Source organism: Chlamydotis macqueenii, chromosome 1, assembly GCF_036417535.1.
Source record: "Chlamydotis macqueenii isolate bChlMac1 chromosome 1, bChlMac1.mat, whole genome shotgun sequence".
Classification (NCBI taxonomy): domain Eukaryota; kingdom Metazoa; phylum Chordata; class Aves; order Otidiformes; family Otididae; genus Chlamydotis; species Chlamydotis macqueenii.
In genome coordinates this window covers 119,984,643-120,003,219 of record NC_141556.1, presented here as the reverse complement: position 1 = coordinate 120,003,219, position 18,577 = coordinate 119,984,643, and the positions used below count along the sequence as shown (strand labels likewise).

Here is an 18,577-nt window from a genome sequence, read left to right as displayed (position 1 = left end):
GACACCCTAGTATCTTACTTTCTATGCCAAAACTATTGCTGCCAAAGGCAATCTTCAAAATTTACCTTCTGCTGATCCGATGTATTTTTTTCTTCCCTAGTACCACAATAAAATTTTCAAGGGGGGACACGTAGGACCCGACCTTCCATACCTTACCTTATCAGGTAAGCCTTTTGTTTCTGTAGAAGCTCCAAATGGCTGATCTTCTCTGGTATGAACCTTTCTATGGCAGCAAAGTAAGAAACAGAGTGAGCCTGCGTGGGTGAGAAAATTCTCACTTCTGGCCTTGACGTGACCCTGAGCACAAGCCAGAGCACCGTGGCAGGCTCCGAGGTGCTCATCTACAGACCGCTGTCTCAGGCAGATCCACAAACAAGTATCAAGGAATTATCTGAGAGATGGCCACCAAAAAGAGACAAGCAACCTGATCTACTTGGAGATGTCTCTGCTCCTTGCAGGGGGGTTGGACTAGATGACCTTTAAAAGGTCCCTTCCAACCCAAGCGATTCTATGATTACTTTTTCCTTGTCAAATGGCAGGAGCTAGCCTTTAATGTTAGAAGGCTTACACTCCCTCCCTCCCTCAAGCAGAGAGGTGACTCTCAGTTCTTGAGTTGTCATCTTCTGTCTTAAAAAAATAAAAAATTTAATTGGACAAAGTAGTGCTATCAAGCAGTTTTAGACCCCCAGGAAAGGATTCATTTGTGTCTTTAAGGAGGAGACGCTTACCAAGTGTTACTGCAGTGTTAATACTTTTCCTCTTTTAAAATAAAACGGGACTAGCAACGACTTGGAGACAAACATTTTCCCTAAACACATGCAGTCTAGCTTAACAGCAGTTTTTGCTAGTAAGTAGGTACAAAAATAAACCAACCATAAAACTAAATAAAATCACCTAATTTTAGTACTCACAAGCTGAGCAAAGACGACAAAAATCTACAAGTAATTTACTTTTCACAATTTCAAATTATCAGTAAACAGTGGTGAGGGAAAAAAAATTATTGTAGAGTGCAATTACTGTCTTAACAGATTCCCTTCAAAAAAGTCTTGTAATTATGCCACATTAATTGTGTTCAATGAATGATAATTTTCACTCAAGCAAGGTTTTTTCCTATCTAGCTTATTTGCCTCAAATTCCATTCTGCCGTACCCCACAGGTTTCATCTATTTGAGGATGAGGACCCTTACAAAACCAAACCCAAAGTCTAGAACATCTGTCCCCCATTGCCCTCCCTGTAAAATACTCTTAGAAAGAAAAAGGCAGCAAGAGCAGAAGAAGGAGAGGCAGGCAAAAGGATGAATGAGGGAACAATTCTGCTGGAGGAGGGAGAAGGGGGGGAAGAGACTAGTATTTTATCAACCTTTGGCAAAAGAGGGAGCAAACGTTGACTCTGGCCCAAGGCTTTCTAAAGGCACAAGAGCTGACTTTGCTATGTGACCGCCCTCGCACAAGTGTGGCCAAAAGTCCATCAGACAGCCACGCCTGGAGGTAGCCTGCCGAAAGGGCTGGGCGCATGGGCAGTAGCAGGTTCAGCAGCCAAACTTTCACCCCAAGAGGAAGAAGTTTAGCAAGGTCCTCGGTGAAGTTCTTGGGTTGTACTGGGCTGCTGTGGCCTTTGCTGCACAGAGCATGCAGCCGCTGCTGTAGCAAAACAAAGACACATGGTTGACGCAGATGCAGACGTGCTCAAGCTACTTCAGGTGCTGCCAGCGTGTTGCGGAGCCACCCGGAAAAGCACAGGAGATTGCCCACGTGAAGCTCTCCCTTGTTGCAACTAGACTGTTACCAACCTGAGTCGGCTGGTTTCTACTAGCTTGGTTCTTTAATGTTGCAATTCAATTGCTATGGGTGGTTGCGACGTAGGCACGCACGGAGAAGAGGAGACAGACAGCTAACTTGTTATTCTAAAACTAAGGGAGCTCCTGTGCAAAAACCTGCAAATAAAATCTATTTTAGTCCTGGGCTATTCCAAGTGCTTTGAAGGACACTGAACTAACAGACACAAATTTGAATGAAAAACTCTTAAATTTAACAGCAGTGTGGCACCTGTAGAACACGTACTGCATGCATGTGCTTCACGAGCTCAGATCTACGTAGCAAAACCAGGCTGGAAAGCAGCAAGATGTATGACAGCCCCACCAAAGGCAGGAAAAAACACTTCCTTTTTCTGAGACAGCCGAGCACTGCCTCCTTTCCTTTGAAGATCTGATCTCAAGTCCTAATCTGGGCAGAAACAGGAGCAACAAGTACCTTCACTTATTTGCACATATTATGATTAAATCTGTACTTCATAGCCAGTGAGAAAAGGGAGAGAAGTACGTCCAATTCATCCTGGAGACTCATATGTGCAAGGGTATGCTATTGTATCAGCTTCCTTTTTCCAACGTAGCTATACTTGACAATGACCAGATAATGTTTCAGGCCAGACTCGCTTCACCTAAAATAAGTGAGAAATTTTCAAAGATAATAATAAAATGTGGAGGCAATGTAATAGCTTACATGTCCTCGCAGACTTGAAATCCTAAGTGCCCTTCAGAAAAATAAAGACCCTTGCAAGCTGTAGTAGTTTTCAAATCCGTCTTGCCAGACACTATCCCTAGAGCTCACTGCTTTCTGGTTATAGGAGGGGGGGAAAAAAGAAAAAAAAAAAAAAAAAAAGATTCCTTCCTTAATAATCCCAAACATCCAAACATACAGGAATTCCACGTGGGCTTTCTTTTGTCCACTGGTTTATTTTCATCTAATTTCTACTCCAACTAATTCACTCCTTAATAATAGGCAAAATAGTTATTTACTCACTCTCTACTCTTTCAAAATTTAACTCATGCTTTTGCCCTGATAGGGGATGAAATGCAAGGAGCGGTAAAAAGTGTGAACCTGACACCTATTGTCACCACTCTTGTTCCTCCCAACAGACCTTCTGCCCCGACCCACCAGGATCTTAAACGCACGATTGCAACGATTGGGGACCCTGGATAATAAAGCTTCCAGCATTTCTCTGAAGGAGAGAAAGCACCTTTGAAGGAGCACTCCTGGGAGCAGTTAGTGGGGCTCTAATCCAACTGATTTACCCTGGGAGAGAGGAACCTCCTAAGAACGACCTGGATGAGCCTCTTCCACGCAGTGTCACTCTGTGCAGAGACACAGCAGGCCATTGCAGCCTGCTTACGAACACAGCAAGGCAAAGCCTTGCTACCAAACACGAACAGTGCTGTACTCTACTCAGGCCAACTGTGTTGTAATGAATACTCGTGTTTTGGGTTATTTTTACAGTACAGGCTCCACTACCTCCATGCAGTTCCTTTTGCAAGGGCTAATTTTGTATGGAAGGAGGTGCCAGAATGCTAATTTGTAAAGGCAGAGGCCCTTCTGCCAACCCAAACCTGGTATGTTTGTTTGCTTTGTCTTTGGTCAAAAATAAATTACACCCCACTGCACCACAGTACATCTCTATATTAGTCCTGCCTCTTACGACTTTTGGGTCCTTCTCCTTTTTATTTTGCAGACATCCAACAACAACAACCAAGATTTACCCAATTCATCATTTAACAATAGGAATATTTTACATTTCAATAGTACTTCCATTAGAGGGATCTGGAGGGATTTTGATGCTGCCACCTCAAAATACTCCAATACACCACAGCACTCATCTTTGCTCCTCAACCCTTCCTTTTTTCAGCTTATTAAAGAGCTCAAAAATAAACACAAAAGGTGTTTATACCTCTACCTCATACAACAAAGACTAGCATAAGAGAGGCATGATGAGGCAACAGTACTTTCCTTGCAAACATTTAATGCAGTCCAGATGGACTTCAAGAAAGCTGTGAAGAACATGGAGTGCTTTAAAAGTTTGACTATCCTATTGGTCAAAAGCTCGCAGGAGAAACAAAATTAATATGAACAGAACTGCAATGAAGATAGCGAGATAAACCTAAATGATCTTTGATTCAGTTCCTCGCAGTGCTTATAATCTCAGGGCAGACAAAATAATAAAAGATAGAGGAAAGGAATTCCACCAGATTATTTAAAGAAATAAGAGGTAAGAACCATGCACACAATTCATATTGGGCTCTTGCCATCTCATATTCAAATCCAGAATTGGAAGAAGCACACCTATATAGACAGGTGTAAAGCACCTAATCCATCAGAAGTAGGACACATAATAAAACGTCCATGAAATAAGAGACAAATACATCACACTCTTCAATACAACAAACCTTCTTTTTCACACCTTTCACAGAATTCTTAAGTAGAGCTGCATGTGAATGAAGGAGATCTAATGGGGGTAATGACAGCTGACACCAACCTGCTAGCTGGTCTGGAGATCTGATACGATTAGGATACTGTATTATGAAACTGGAAATGGTCAGCAATACGTTGGCTGCAAGCACTTTGCAAAACTGGATTGACTGCACTGAAGTTTCCTGTCTTGAAAATAAAATAAATTTGACTTCACACAGCTGCTCTATTTTTATATCATCAGAACATGTATTTCAGAACTGCTATTGTGAAATTCAGTTCTGTGCTGTGTTTATCTGCTATATGACAAATCAGAATTGGAACGAAACTGAAACAGTGTACCTTAAATGACCTGAAAAATGAAATTCTTTCATAGTAGATTCCTTCCAAGAATGGAAATTAAAATTTCTAAAAATGCAACTGAGCAGTAATGCAAGCTCAGTAGTGCTGAAGTCTTTCACACATGCCTGTTCCCCATCCTGGCACAGTCGTAGGCTTTCAACAGTAAACGCACACATTTCCAAAGTTACCAGGCACCAGCACTACCATAACCGCGACATTAAATCTTCTGCCTCTTCTCACAACCTGCTACTTGGTTTCGGTCCGCTACTGCCTTGTTTGCATTTACCCATCCCCTCGCCTGGAGTGGCGGCTCTGCCATCCACCCTTCTGCTCTGACAGCACGGAAGCAAAGTCGTGCTCCTCTGCAGCTCTTCTTCATTGCCTTCTTCCCTCTTGGCAAAACCTCAGGGCAGCGTTACCCCCTGCACGGGCTCAGTGGTCCTGGGAGAGACCTGGGCAAAGAAGGGAGTGAGCTTGGGGGAAAGGCCCATGCTGGAGTGGTGCAAGAGGAAAAGAAAGGTGTTCAAGCATCACTTCACACTGCAGCTTCTAACATGATGCAAAGTCAGGCTGGGAGGAGCATTTAAATCAGTAGGAGACATCTCTCCTTTTCTAACCTGCTGGTGGCCCACTCTGACTCCAGCGACTACTTGCCCAAGGAGTTTAACATGATCCCAACGCTCGGCAGTATCAAGATACTTGCTTTTAGTATCAGCACTGTGAAGGATTCAAGTAGCGCTAGCCTGTAGCGGCTTTGCAGCTTTCTACTATTCATCGCAAAGCAAAAAAACAAGTACATTTGGGATCTTTAAGTCTTCCAGTTTCAGGCAGGGATCGAGATAACAAATTTGCTTCCATCAAAAGTAGAGAAAAAAAAAAATGTAACTGCACTCTACTGAGTCACTACACTGAGATCTGATTTTGGAAACACGAGCGCATTTATAACCTTACTTACTACCTTGGCGGCCTACTCGTGAATAAAACTGCACATGTTCTAAGCACCAGTGGTGGTCTTTTAAATAATGAACTTTGCAAGGACTCAGAACTAGTTCAAAATAGTAAAAGCTTTGCAACCAGATTCAGAGCTTATTTTTTCAGATGGGGAAGAAAAAAAAAAAAAGTCACTGGGGCAAGTTTATCTGAAACCTCACGTCACACGTAATAAAAGTAATACTAGCTTTTAATCGTAACTGAAGCCTCCAGGTGCAGCACGTTTCTCCCTCTTAGACTTCCAGTCACATTATCAAAAGCCTGTCATATTTTTCCCTCTCCTTTTCTTCCAGTTTCAGAATCCCCCTAGACACGTAGGGAGATTATACGCTTGATAGCCACTTTTTCTACCTAAAATTATTTTTTTTTCATTTAAGAGATACTGAATTGAATTATTAGTCCAATCAAACCTGGTATCTTGATCCTGGCAGAAACCAATACTGAAAGTTCCCTAGAGTAATGAAGCACGCACAATGCCACGCTAATAGAACTAGTCAAATATGCAGCGCACAACACGAAGGAGAAATTATTTCACAGCCTCTGTGGCTATCAGGCCACCCCTTGATACGTCAGATCTGGTTCGCTTGCCTTTTTTTTTTTTTTTTAAAACGCCATTTATTGATCATAAAATCATAGAACAACGTTGCCCTTTCTCAATACAGGTATTGATCCTACCGTCCGACATTTCAATTAAAGCGACAATGTGGCCAGTCCTCTTACATTCCAAGTGTAAAAAGACCAAGCAAAGACCAAGTTCTGCGGGAAAGCCCCGAGGACTTTCAGGAAATTAATCCCCACTCAGCTGACCGGTCATCCCCACCAGCAGCCCAGCACCGCTCCTCCTGGGATCTCATGACACAGATGAGAGAGCGGCCGCATCGCAAAAAAAAAACAACCAAAAAACAAAAAAAAAACAAAAAACCAAAAAAAAAACCAACCCAACCCAAAACTTCAGCAGTGCCGGTGGAAGGCAGGCGGAGGAGGTTTTGGGAAACAATATTCAAACCGCGCACCTCCTTCGCGTTGTTAGTGAATAACAGGCGAACTGGCCAAAGCAGCAGCTGGTTTTGCCTCCCCACCGCTCAGTTTAGCAGGAAGATTTGCAGCGATTCTGCCGGGAGGATCTACCAAAGCGCCCAATCACAATGCAAAGCAGCTTAAAAAAAAAAAAAAATTAAAAAGAAAAAGAAAAAAAAAGAAAAAAAGCACCCTGTGACTCTAAAGCACGAGGTGCAGGGGGGTGGGGGGGCGGCAGCACTGAGCACCGGGAAAAAGTTGCGTCTGGGCTGGGGAGGAGGGGGGGAAGGAGGCAGACTCCTGCCCACCGACGAGAAGTTTTCCCACCCCCGCAGCCCCCGGCCCGCTCTTACCGCCTGCGGGGGGGTGCCGATCAGCATCTCCAGGTAGTAGCCGCGGCCGGAGTCGCCTTGTAGATTCTCCACCATGGCTAAAAAGTTGAGGGGCCCCCCAGGATCCGAGGCCAAGGCCAAGCCGTCCCCGCCGCTCAAGGGATCCGGCTGCCGGTTGCCGTTCCCCGGCCGCAACACCACCGGGGCGGGGGGCGACCCACCGGGGGCGGCCGGGTGGGACACCCGGAGCGGGAGGGAGAAGAAAGCCCGGCAGATCCCGGCGGTACCGGCCAAGAGGAGCAGGAGGCCGGGAGCCGCCAGCGCCGTCCCCATCCCGGCAGCTGGGGGTGGAGGGAGGGGGGGTTCTTCCCAATTGTAGCGGCTCCGGCCAGAGACAGCGGCCGCCTGGCTGCCAGGCTTGGAGCAGCCGGAGGGAGGAGGAGGAGGAGGAGGAAGAAGAAGGGAGCGGCTTCCCCACGCCCCGGCTTCATCTCCCCCCTCCCCCGAACCGAGCTCCTCCTCGCGTTTTTCCCGCACGGCCCCCGGGCGGCCGGGGCCCCGGCCGCTCCGGCTGCCCGGAGGCCGTGCGGGAAAAGTTGCTCCAGCCTGGTGCCCACGGGAGAAACTTCCCTTCCCTTCCCTTCCCGGCTCGGCTCAGCTCGGCTCGGCTCAGCCCAGCTCGCAGCCCCGCTAACGGAGCGTGGGGAGAAAAAGTTTGCGAAAAGGGAGGGCAGGGGGGCGGGAGGTGAGGGTGTGGCCGGGCATGGATGATGAGGATGAGGTGGGAGTGCAGGGCCGCTCAGGGATGCGGGTGCGTCTCCCGCACGGGTGTCCGTGGAAGCGGGTGCCTGCGGCGTGGGTGACAGCAGCCGGGTTTCACGGCAGCGGCGGCTGGTGCGAGGAGCGGGCGTGTGTACGTGCGTGTGGAAATTCATCTGCTGTATGGATAAGAGTGAGGCATGAAAGGCTTGGGAGAAAGCCTGTGAGGCTTTTAAATGTCTTCATCATGCGCGGAATTAATAACAGCAGCGAAGGGCGGCCTTTCGCAAGATGGGAACACTGAGGAGGGAATTAGTCTCCGCACCTCTGGAGTAACGACAGTGCCAGGTAGATCATGGGATGGAGCAAATAGCCCCAAAGCCTTGAAAAATAACAGGGCAAGTCTAAGCAGTCACTTGGTGTTTGTTTCTGACCCCCCCCCCCCCCATCCTCTAGCAGATGAAGTTGAAAAATATCCAGTCTAAGTCATGCATACTCTCAGAATCCCCTGACCAATTTGCTGTCCTAGGCAGCCACCCAGTCTGACCTGGTGTGTAAATCTGCTCCGAGCTGTGTGAACTGAGATCCCTCCTCTGCATAGTAAACAGCAAGGGCTCCTTCCCTCCCTTCCTTGAGAGGGGATAATCATGTGCACGATTTCCAAGTGTTTCACAGGCATTAAATGAAGTTTCCCTAGGAGGTGGACAGTACTACTGTTCACTCCCAGGAAAGCTGAGCAAACTATTTGCTGGAAGGTTACTCCAGGTGAAGCTGTTATCCATAGCCTTTGCCAGAGTTGCTTCCAGAGGATAATCCTTAAAAAGAAATCCCACCTGCCCTTGCTGAAGGAAAAGAAGGTGTTTTCACTTTTTGCACTGACGTTTTTCAGTACTCTGGCTCTCTGCCACTTAAAATCTGGAGCCCTTGCTCGCACTTCGTAGCTCTTCCCTTGTATCAGTTTAGCGCCTCTGATGCGGTTGAGCACTTTCTCCGGCATCCGGAGCAGGAGGGGGATGCGGTCCCTGTCCCTGCTGCCCACAGAGCTCTGCACGGGGAGCAGGAAAGGGCTGTAGCCCTCTTAACCTTGCTTTGCCGCAGCTGGGGAGCTGAGAAGCCTGCAAGGGACTTGGCCTGGCTGAGGACTTGGGTGAAGGGCATAGGCAAAGCTTGCGCTCAGGAGGTTATTTTACTTGCGAGGAAACTACATATCCTAGTAAAAGGTGAAATTGTGCAAACTTTGCCTGCTGCAGGGAGCTTTCTATTTGCCTGACAGGTAGGAATGTGAAATATTGCAGTCCCAGTATGTCAAGTCTCACCTGCTCTAGATAGAAATGGAAAATGCTGCTCTAGGCTGATGGCAGCTGAACACCTGAGGGAGTGGCAGCGTGGCTCATATGAAGAGGTTATCTCCAGGGTGCTACAGTAATGGCTTTTCCTAATGTAGCTGGGATAGCGACAGGTTATACTGTAAGGCCTCTCTATTTGGAGCTGAAGCTGAAGGGGAATTGAAATGCTTGGGGCTCTTCATGGGTGAGCTGAAAACTGGAGAAATACCCCCACCCCTTTGAAAAAGGAAATGTGAAAAGTAATCAAGAGTATAATTGAACACCCCCTCAGAGTGGTAGAGATGTATTTATAACAGTCAGCCGCTATATACATTTTGTTTTAATTCTTTTACAGTACAGTAAGTCTTCCCCTTGCTGCTGTTGCTAAGATACCTTACCATACTTCTGTGTAAAGCAATCCCAGTCAAAAGGAGTGTATAGTTTTCGAAGTATAGAAGATAGAGCATAGCCTTCAAGTTTTCAAGAGAAAACTTGTCTTTTTTCACCCTGTTTGTTAAAAGTTCTTCTTGTCCTGTTTTCCACAGACCTCGATAGGTCTTGTAGTAAATGCATATCAGACAGCTGCCATGTATGAAGTGGTGTATGTGTAACCTTTCTGCCCTCCCATCGCATCATCACAGCAGGGCTCGTGTTCATGCAGTAGCCTGTTGTGAGGTTTCTGCCTTGCCTGGTCTGCTCCTTTATTTACCTACGTATCTGATAAGGCTTAGGCTGTGCCGTGTGCAGGTGAGTCGTCCTGGTGCGTTTATGAACAGTGGCAGGAATGGGCCTTAAAAGAGCAATGCAAACAACTGCTTTTGAAAGAAGACATTATGAAGTCCTCCTAGAGAGCTGAACATAACTATATCCAAAACGTTCCTCGGAGGGCAAATCATCTGTATGCAATGAATGCCACTACCATCAATATGCACATTTATTTCTTTGTGTATCACATACAGAAAATAAATGAAATGCTAGAAATAGACACAAGTTTAGGTGTCTGTGCTCCTTGTTTTCTGGAATATTTGGAGAATCTTGCTTTCTGTATTTTTGTTATTCCAAATGTGTATTATTTAAGTAAATAATAATAATAAAATCTTTAATCATCAGCCCTTGTGAATAGGTATTTTTAAAAATTTGTTTGTCCACATATAAATTTGCAGGCATATGTTGACTTTGATCCAACTCTGCATTAATTTAATTTGATGGTATTGTGCTGCTTTAAACCTTGAGCCACTTGACAGTGAATTAACATATGTCTCTATAGCATAACCTTCTCCCAGTATTTACAGAATACAGCGCATCATAAAAATGCAACTGCTCTGTGTTACGGACAGAGTACGTATTAACTAAGTCAGAAGGACAGTTGCTATATGGAGATGTTAAATCAGGACTGTGGAGAAAACAAGTTGGAGTGGAGAAGGCGGCTGAAGATGCAGAGGAAGTGCTGGAGCTGATCAGAGCAGAGGAGCTCTGGATGGCTAAAAAGAGATCCTCGCCTTCCAAAAGAGGAAGCTATTAGGTGACTGCTCAGACCAAAGCAGTTCTCTGCTGTGCATCTGAAGAAGTCAGGCTGACCTGTGCTATTATTATGCAATGATAAAGGCAGATGAACACAAAATAAAGATGTCTATTCTAAAATTGCTTTGTCTGCTTTCTGTGTTCCTACCCTTAGCCTAATCAATATTTCAGTTTTTAGAAGACTGATTGGTCTTTACCACTAATTGCACACTGGTACTGAAGGAAACCCATCTGGACCTGCAGTGTACAAAGGGTTAATTTGCAGAGTATGGGAGCCTTAGGAGAGGGGAGATTTTTTGCTTCCTGAACCTGTCTGGGAAATGGTCTTCTCTGTCTGTGATCATCTTGCAATCAGCTTTTTCATGTTTTGGGCCTAATCCAGTGAAATGTTGCTGGTAAATGACAGAGCAGTGAAGAGTCAAGCAGCAACAGAGACTGCAAGATTTGGCTCTGTCTGCCAAGGCAGTATGTCTTTAAAGGCAACAAGCAAACCAGGAGCCCTGTGGGGTGAGAGACGTGCCACCCAGAAGAGCTATTCCAGTGGTACTGCTAGGGGTCCAGTAACATCTCTTGTGCCAAAGTGAGGGCACAGACAGTTCAGGGGCTTGTTTAAGGACAGAGCGTATGCACCATGTATAAAGCCCATCCAAAATGAATCTTGTGGCTGGAGAATCCGTGGTTGGCGGTGTAGGTGGAAATGTTTAGCTCCCTTCATGTCTTTACTGTGAGTAGAGAATCTCAGTAGGGGCATCTTCTTTGATCACTGTCTATGCAATTAGTTTTCTGAATGGTGATATATCCCTTTGGCTACAGTTGAACAGGTGAGATGTTGAAGATCCAGTTGTCTTCTGTCAAACTTCCATTAAAAAACAAGCAAAGCATCCTCCTTAGTTGCTGTTGAAGGCATGTAACCACTGGTGGAGCCTGGCTGAGCTGATCTCAAAGACTTTGTTGTGTGATAGAATCTGTCACCCAGTTGGGTGCTGAGATCCATATTTTGCATCTTTTTCCCTGGAGCAAGATCCTCCACCCCAGTAGGATTTCACAGGATGTGAGCTTCTCTGAACTTAGAGCATGAGGGTCTTTTCTCCACAGAAATCTCCATGCCCCAGAATGTCATCTTTCTCCCCTGGGTTCTCAAGCCCACATACACCGCACTTTCTCCTCTGTCCCACCTCATCCCTTTATCTCAAAGTGATGTGTCACCAATCAAAGGGAAAAGATGTGAAAACCAGCTTGTTTTTGGCTGATCCCAGCGCTAGAGCAGAGGGGCTGTGCGGAAGCCACCATCCCTTGTTTCTGGAAATTAGTAGGAGCAAAGGAAGGGGAGGCAGATACACAGCTGCTGGTCCAAGTGGCTCAAAGTAAGGCTCGCTCAGGCCCTGTAGAGCGAAAGGGCAGCACAGAGCAGAGGTCAAGATTAGGGTCATGGACATCCTGATGGTACAGTGCTGTCAATACATTTGGTATTTGTTTGATTTGTCTGATTTTTATCACCTTTATTTTGAATCTTGCTAGCAGTGGGCCTAGTGTAGCTCATTGCTATCTGGGAGAGTGGCCATTTGAGCTTCTGTCCCACATCTGAGGCAGCCTGCAGAATTCTTCATGAATGCATTGGCCACTCTCAGAGAAGTGTTGTTTTTCCTCAGAAAGCTCTTCAGACTTCCTCAACTCTATTCTGTAGCTGGCACCACAGAAGAAACAGTTTATGGGTTAAACCTTAAAATGATCCAGTATCGACCTTCTGATTCCAGGTCTTCCTACACCACAAACAGCAACGGTTATAAATTTATAAACTATGAAAAATTAAACATGCAGTGAACTATAACAGCACTTTAAAAACGGCACATTGAGAGTTGGCACGTACTGCTGAGATTACTCAGATATTTCCATAAGCGTATGGGGCTGGTACAGCACTGGTAGACCTCCATTTATTGTTAACAGTAAGGAATTGCTTGTTACTGAGTGTTCAGGAAACCAGTCAGCTTGGTCAAGATTTTTCAGAAGTGCTTAGACATCTACAATGTTTACTGGGAAGTGGAGGACGTGGGATAGAGTGTCCTCCTGGAGGTTTGGGCACTGGTTGCTTTGGGGAGGTAAATGAGTGGGATATGGTTTTGTTCCAATCCACCTGTGTGCCAGATGTTTAATGAGGAGATTACAGGGGTGCTCCTGGCTGCATCCCACTTAAAATCTGCAATAAGGAATGTTTTTAAAATAAGTTTCTCATTTAATAGAGCTGTGGGTCTATATTTATGGCCATTCTTGGAGAGACGGAGGAATTTTGTGATGGATCATGTTGTTTGAACAGCCAGTCTTGAGTTGGGAGATTGCTGGCTGTCTTAGTTTTCTTTGTGGCAGTCTGCATAACCACTGCAGTCTGGGAAGTTCAAGCACTAAATGATCTCACGCATGGCAAAATCAGTTCCTGCAGTCTGTCTTTATAACCTGCTTTTTTTTTTTTTGGTCCACCTTTCTTTCTTACCCTGATGCTGACCATGGCAAAGCCTCTGAAGACTGGATGCAGCAGGTATGTTTTACCATAATCTATAAAGATCTGCAGTTTCCTTAATTTGGGTTCCTCAACTCAGCGACTGCCTGCTGGATATAGAGCTTCCTTCCTCTCCCCTCTTCCTGGAGCAGTAAATTACTGGATTCTAGCTTAAATATGCCACTTTAGTAAATAAAATCTGAAATGCTGAAGGCTGAGCGTGAACCACAGACTTCAGACCAAACGTTTGAGTGACGCTTGGATGAAGGAGAATTTGGAATGACAACCTAGATACAAGCAATTAGTAGGATTAATTAAAGATCTTTAAAATTTTTGTTTGTTTGTTTTGATAAAAGATTACTTGCAGTTTGGCAATGAGCTCTTTATTTTTTATTTTTGGCTTTTTAGTCTTGAAATAATACTTTGTTTATCGATTTTGCCTTTTTTTTTTTTTCCAAAAGAATAACAGGGATGTGAGTCAAGTCTTCTTCCCACTTCCCACAAAATTATTACACTGGTCTCAGTGACCTTGATCTAAATAACCTATTCTGTATCCCATTTCTTTCTGATAAAAAAACAACCCAAAACTTGAGCTCTATTCTTCCAAAATTCTTAGAAAGATTGAAGTGTTTCTGTTCATGCACATGAAGATAAACATTTGCCTGAGAAATTAATATGTTGCTAGCAAAGTAGTCCACAAGCACTGAAATATTCTTGGCATCTAAGCCATGGGGAAAACCCAGTGCATCTAAGAGAGGTTTGCAGCTATCAGCTTTGTAAAATAAGGTCTATCCTTCTGGGCCTCTGGAAACCTCTGAAATGCCTTACTGGGGCTAGAGAAAGGTGAAATGGAATAATGTTTTACAGAATGAACTCCAGTGGCAAATGTAATGCTAGTTCATGATGTACCAGGGTATATTTATCTTTTTGAGTGTCTGTGCTAATGATAAGGCCCAAATGCTGCTTAAAACTCACACATACTTAAAAAAAATCTGATAATGAAGTGTTTTCAACTGTGAATGTTGGACTCTTTCTGCAGGATAGAGCTAACAAATTATTTAAGTGCTTTAAGGTTAAATAAGTCAATTAGTGAAAGGACTGTTATCCTACAGTCGCCTGGCAATGACAGTAGATGAAATGGTCTAGATAAAATATGTCCTAAGGCAAATCACTCTGATCCCTTTCTAAAAAAAATGAGAGGTCTGTGGTCTTAGAACGTTTGATTACATTATTGATGTGTAAAATGTTACATACCTTTGCATTTCAATTTTTCTCCGTCTTTACAATAGTTCATTATTCCTCAACAGATACAGGCTTATAGGTCTTCTCATAATTTATGTCTCCTGCCATTTGTTTCAAGTATCCAACAATGAGAATAATTACGCTTGCCTTTTGGGATTCTTTGTTATCAGGAAACAATGCATCAGGGAGGCTGTTTCAGAGATGCAGACTCCCTCAGGCAGCCAGCCAACACAGGCAGAAGTCTGAACACAGAGCTTAGAAAACTTCAGGTGATTCTTCCCTCATTTGTAATTGTAGAGCCCAATGAAGTAAGCTAGATTGATTTGCTGCTTGTAAGGGCAAGATCTAGCCATTTAACTTCAATTTTTCTTTCCTTCTTAATAGTTTATTCTGCTTCTTATATTGGACATCAGAAATACATTACTTGGAGCTGGTTGCATGCCTTCCAGTTAGTAATGTGCAGAACCTCAAATTAGAGAAGCTTATTACTTTGCTAAACCTAGAGGCTGCAGTTTTTTGGGCTGCAGGTCTGCCAGAGACTCATCCTATTTTCTGCAAGTTTGTTCCTGGCCTTTCTGTTCCTGAGAAACACACTGGAGAAAAGCATATTGTTCTGCAGCTTAAAAAAATCAGTCCATTTGGAGGTATTTCTATGTGAGAAGTAGATCTAGAATTTCCGGGTACTAGAAAAAAAAAGTCTCAAAGAAAAGTTGCCTATCTATGAGATAGATCTCTTCTATTATTTTCATAAAACCAAATCTGAGCGTAGTCATAATTATTATCCTATTAAAAATCAGTTTACATGTGCTCAGTGCAACCCATCTGGCAGCTAATTTCTTCCAAGGGCCCCTTTTACACTGAACACATTCCGTCTCTTTGTTGGTCTTCACATTCAGGCTGGGGAGTGCTGTTTGGTCCTGGTGTGGGGCTTGGTAAAGAGTTTCTTTGGAGTTGCTGCTCTTGGGCACTGCAGTGCTGGATACAGGGACAGAGACCGTGGAAGTGACAATAGACCTCTTGGGAGAGTGCAGGAAGAGAAGACAGCTTCCGCACTGAAAGGGAGTAGGATTTGGCCTGGCATGCACAGGGGTGTGGGCAGAAGAGCTGTGACAGCACAAAGAGAAATGGACCTGCACAGTGGCGTGACTTGGAGGGGAAAAAAGTGTAAATATGTTGGAATGACAGAAACAGGCTATGGGCACAGAGCAGAAGAGCCCATAGCAACTTTAAAACACTTCTTACCAAATGAGGATATGAGACCATGAGTGCAATAAGCCTCAGATGAAGTGGTTTGTTAACTAATTAAGAATTCCCATAAAGAAATCCGTTCTGTATTTTTTTTTGAGAACAACTAGACTTTCTGGATTCTTACCAGTGTGTCATTGCTTTTTCCTTCGTAGTGTCTCTCTGCTGGATGGGTTTATTGACTGCATTTTAATACCTTCTGAAGAACCACACACAAAAAAACCTTCACGGTACTCTGGTCTCCATGGCAAAGGTTCAGCTGCTATTGCTTTTGAATATGAATGTCAGGATATAGTACTGATAATCCTATTAGTCTGTCTAGGAAACAAAAAAATAAGAAATAGAAGTTGACTCAATGTTGGAGGTAATCTCCTTTATTAGACTTGTATGAGAATACATGTTTCAAAGAGAAAAAGCATTCAAGAATGGCTGTTTCATCTTTCTAGGGTCTCATATAGGTTGGAGTGCCATATTTTGACTGTGTAAAAGGTCTGGGTAAGTTTTTGGGCACCTTATATTAGCAATACCTTTATCCGTCTCCTGTACTCTCTTAACACCTGGATAAATCTTATCCATTTATAACAAAAGAGGGCTATAACGTGCAGTTTGGGTTCACTCCACCATGTATAAGCAGACTCTGCTTGAAATAGTTTGTAATAACCATTTGGATTTGTAAGAAAGTTGGCAGGAATGCCTTCTGCTAGGTGACCTTTGCAAATGTGTCTGCTGCTGTTGCTTGTAGTACCTGAGAAGATGGTGTTTACTGCACTGGTTCTCTCCTGGGAGCTGGGAAAGAGGGCACAGCAGCTATTTGAGACTTGGCAGAAGATAATCAGAGATGTCACTCTCCACTCCATTCCTGCCAAATACAATTAGAACTTTTGCTGGGGAGAAAATAGTTTAAAGGGTTGCACTTAAATCTTAGAGGGGAATTTAAGATACATGTGAAATACTTCATTTTCAGCAGCTGATGCTGTAAACAGAATGTAGATACTAGTAATAGAATGGAATTTGTTTTTCTTGCAATGAATACAAGGTATAAAGAGTTTATTGACTTAAAAAGAAAAACTGAACAAACAGAATAAAGAAGAAAGCATGCATGGCTGCTTTGAAGGAAAGAATGTTTTTATTTCATACTTTGAAGAAATTGTTCAAGTAGTTCAGCCATGTAAAAATGTGACCCCTCTAATGCTGCCAAGGGCAGTGAGATCAGGGATAATCTGCTGAGGAAATGCAGCTCACGCAAGCCGAAAGGAGAGTTTTAAACTTACAATACCAGTTTTTCCAAGAGAGAAGCATGTGGAGAAGGGGAGACTTGTGCTGTTCTTTGCTTGCTGAAGAATCCCATTACCTGTTTTAAAGAACATTCTCTCCACTCCTTGCTGTAGATGTATGTGGAATGAAGGACAATCTGATATATTTTCTCTCTCCATACTCCCGTTTCTTCCCAGTTAGAAGTAAAGCGGCTTTAGGAAAACTATGTAAAAGTTACATTTCATCTTGCATTATTCTTCTTCCAAAAGAATTGCAGGATAAGTGCCAGAAAAAGTGTAGACCAAATTGGTACACTATTACATGGTGATACAGAAATCAATGCTGTCATCATTGCTGTGGTAATGGGTGATGTGCACATGCCAGCCTTACCATGATTCTGAGGGTGTGCAAATTATTATTCCTGTTAGTGTGGTACTGTGGTGCTCTTCTACACTGCTGCATACGTTCTCTGACTCCCAGCTTCTGCTGTAAAATTTAGGCAGTGTTTCCTCTACATAACAGAAGTGGAGAGAAAGAAGAATGGATGGAAACCATTTTCTCCTTACTTCCACATCAGTGTTGCCAGGTCTTTGTGGTTCTGTGAATACCGAAGGGAAGTGGTGTCTGAAGGAAGGGCTGTGATTCATAGGAAGCCATAGGGTCCTCGCGTCAACTTGAGATAGATGAAGCCTCATAGAGCAGGTCTTTCTTATTAGAAAGAGAGACACACCCCCTCCTAAAATATCATTGATTTTTTGTCCTTGGAATATTATAATATGTCTTTTTTTTCCCTTTTGTGAAAAACTCTGGTGAAATTGTTCAGTAGTCCCTTGGAGGTCTATTTAAGTAGTCTGCTTCAGAGAGTCCTGACACCCCAGTGGTTTTCTGCGCGATGTGGAGATACCCTCTGGCCATGCCTAGGTTTGTGCTTACAGGCTTGCTGTCTGGACGGATAGTGAATCCGGCCTTCAGGATGACATTTCCTAGGATATTATGGGCATACATATTAAGCGGTATAGAGTATTAAATGCCTTTGTGGTTAAGCTTTTCAAGTGATAATGTATAATACCTGTTAGTCACATGAGGAACTTGGCAAAAATGTATTCTCTACTGTTTGTGAAGAACTAGTAAACTACAATAACAGCATGATAGAAACACTCAAGGCAGGATTTGGGTGACGTGATAATTAACTCATGGAACACCCACTGAATAGTGAGGATAGAAGGTAATCTTGAATAGCTGTCCATTTAGTGATTGCTGCCTACCTTGTGAGCTCAATGAGGAAGAGGTCTTGCAGAAGAAAGAAGACTGTGATAGTGATGCTAAATGACAATTAATAAAAAGGGAGGGAGCCTGAGAGAAAGCTATACTGATGTATTGCGTCCGGCTGAGGTGGGGGTGATTTTCCCCATAGCAGCCCTCATAGAGTGCTGTGCTTTGTATTAGCTAGAAAGATGTTGATAACATATCATTGTTTTGGATGATGCTGAGCAGTGCTTGGACAGCATCAACGCTGTCTCTCCAACATTTACTCCTTACCAGTAGGCTGGGAGTGGGCAAGATCTTGGGAGGTGACATAGTCAGAACAGCTGACCCAAACTGACCAAAAGGATATTCCATACCGTATGATGTCTGCTCAGCAATAAAAGCTAAGAGAAAGGAAGAGGAGGGTGGGCATTTATTGTTACGATATTTGTCTTCTGCAGCAACGGCTAAGTGAACTGAAGCCCTACTTCCTGGGAAGTAGCTGGACAAAGTCTGTTGATGGGAAGTAGACAATAAATCTTTTGTTTTCCTTTGCTTTTGTATGTGGCCTTTGC

At 43.9% G+C, this 18,577-nt stretch overlaps 1 protein-coding gene across 1 annotated transcript in view; it reads right to left on the bottom strand.

Annotated features, from left to right (window-relative positions):
• Nucleotides 1–7,312, bottom strand: part of BACE2 (beta-secretase 2) — a 49,601-nt gene extending 42,289 nt beyond the window's left edge. The window contains exon 1 of the mRNA XM_086739905.1: nt 6,942–7,312. Within this exon, the coding sequence (XP_086596031.1) occupies nt 6,942–7,253 (312 nt within the window). The 5' untranslated portion in view covers nt 7,254–7,312. The remainder of the gene's footprint in view (nt 1–6,941) is intronic.
• Nucleotides 7,313–18,577: the final 11,265 nt, after the last annotated feature.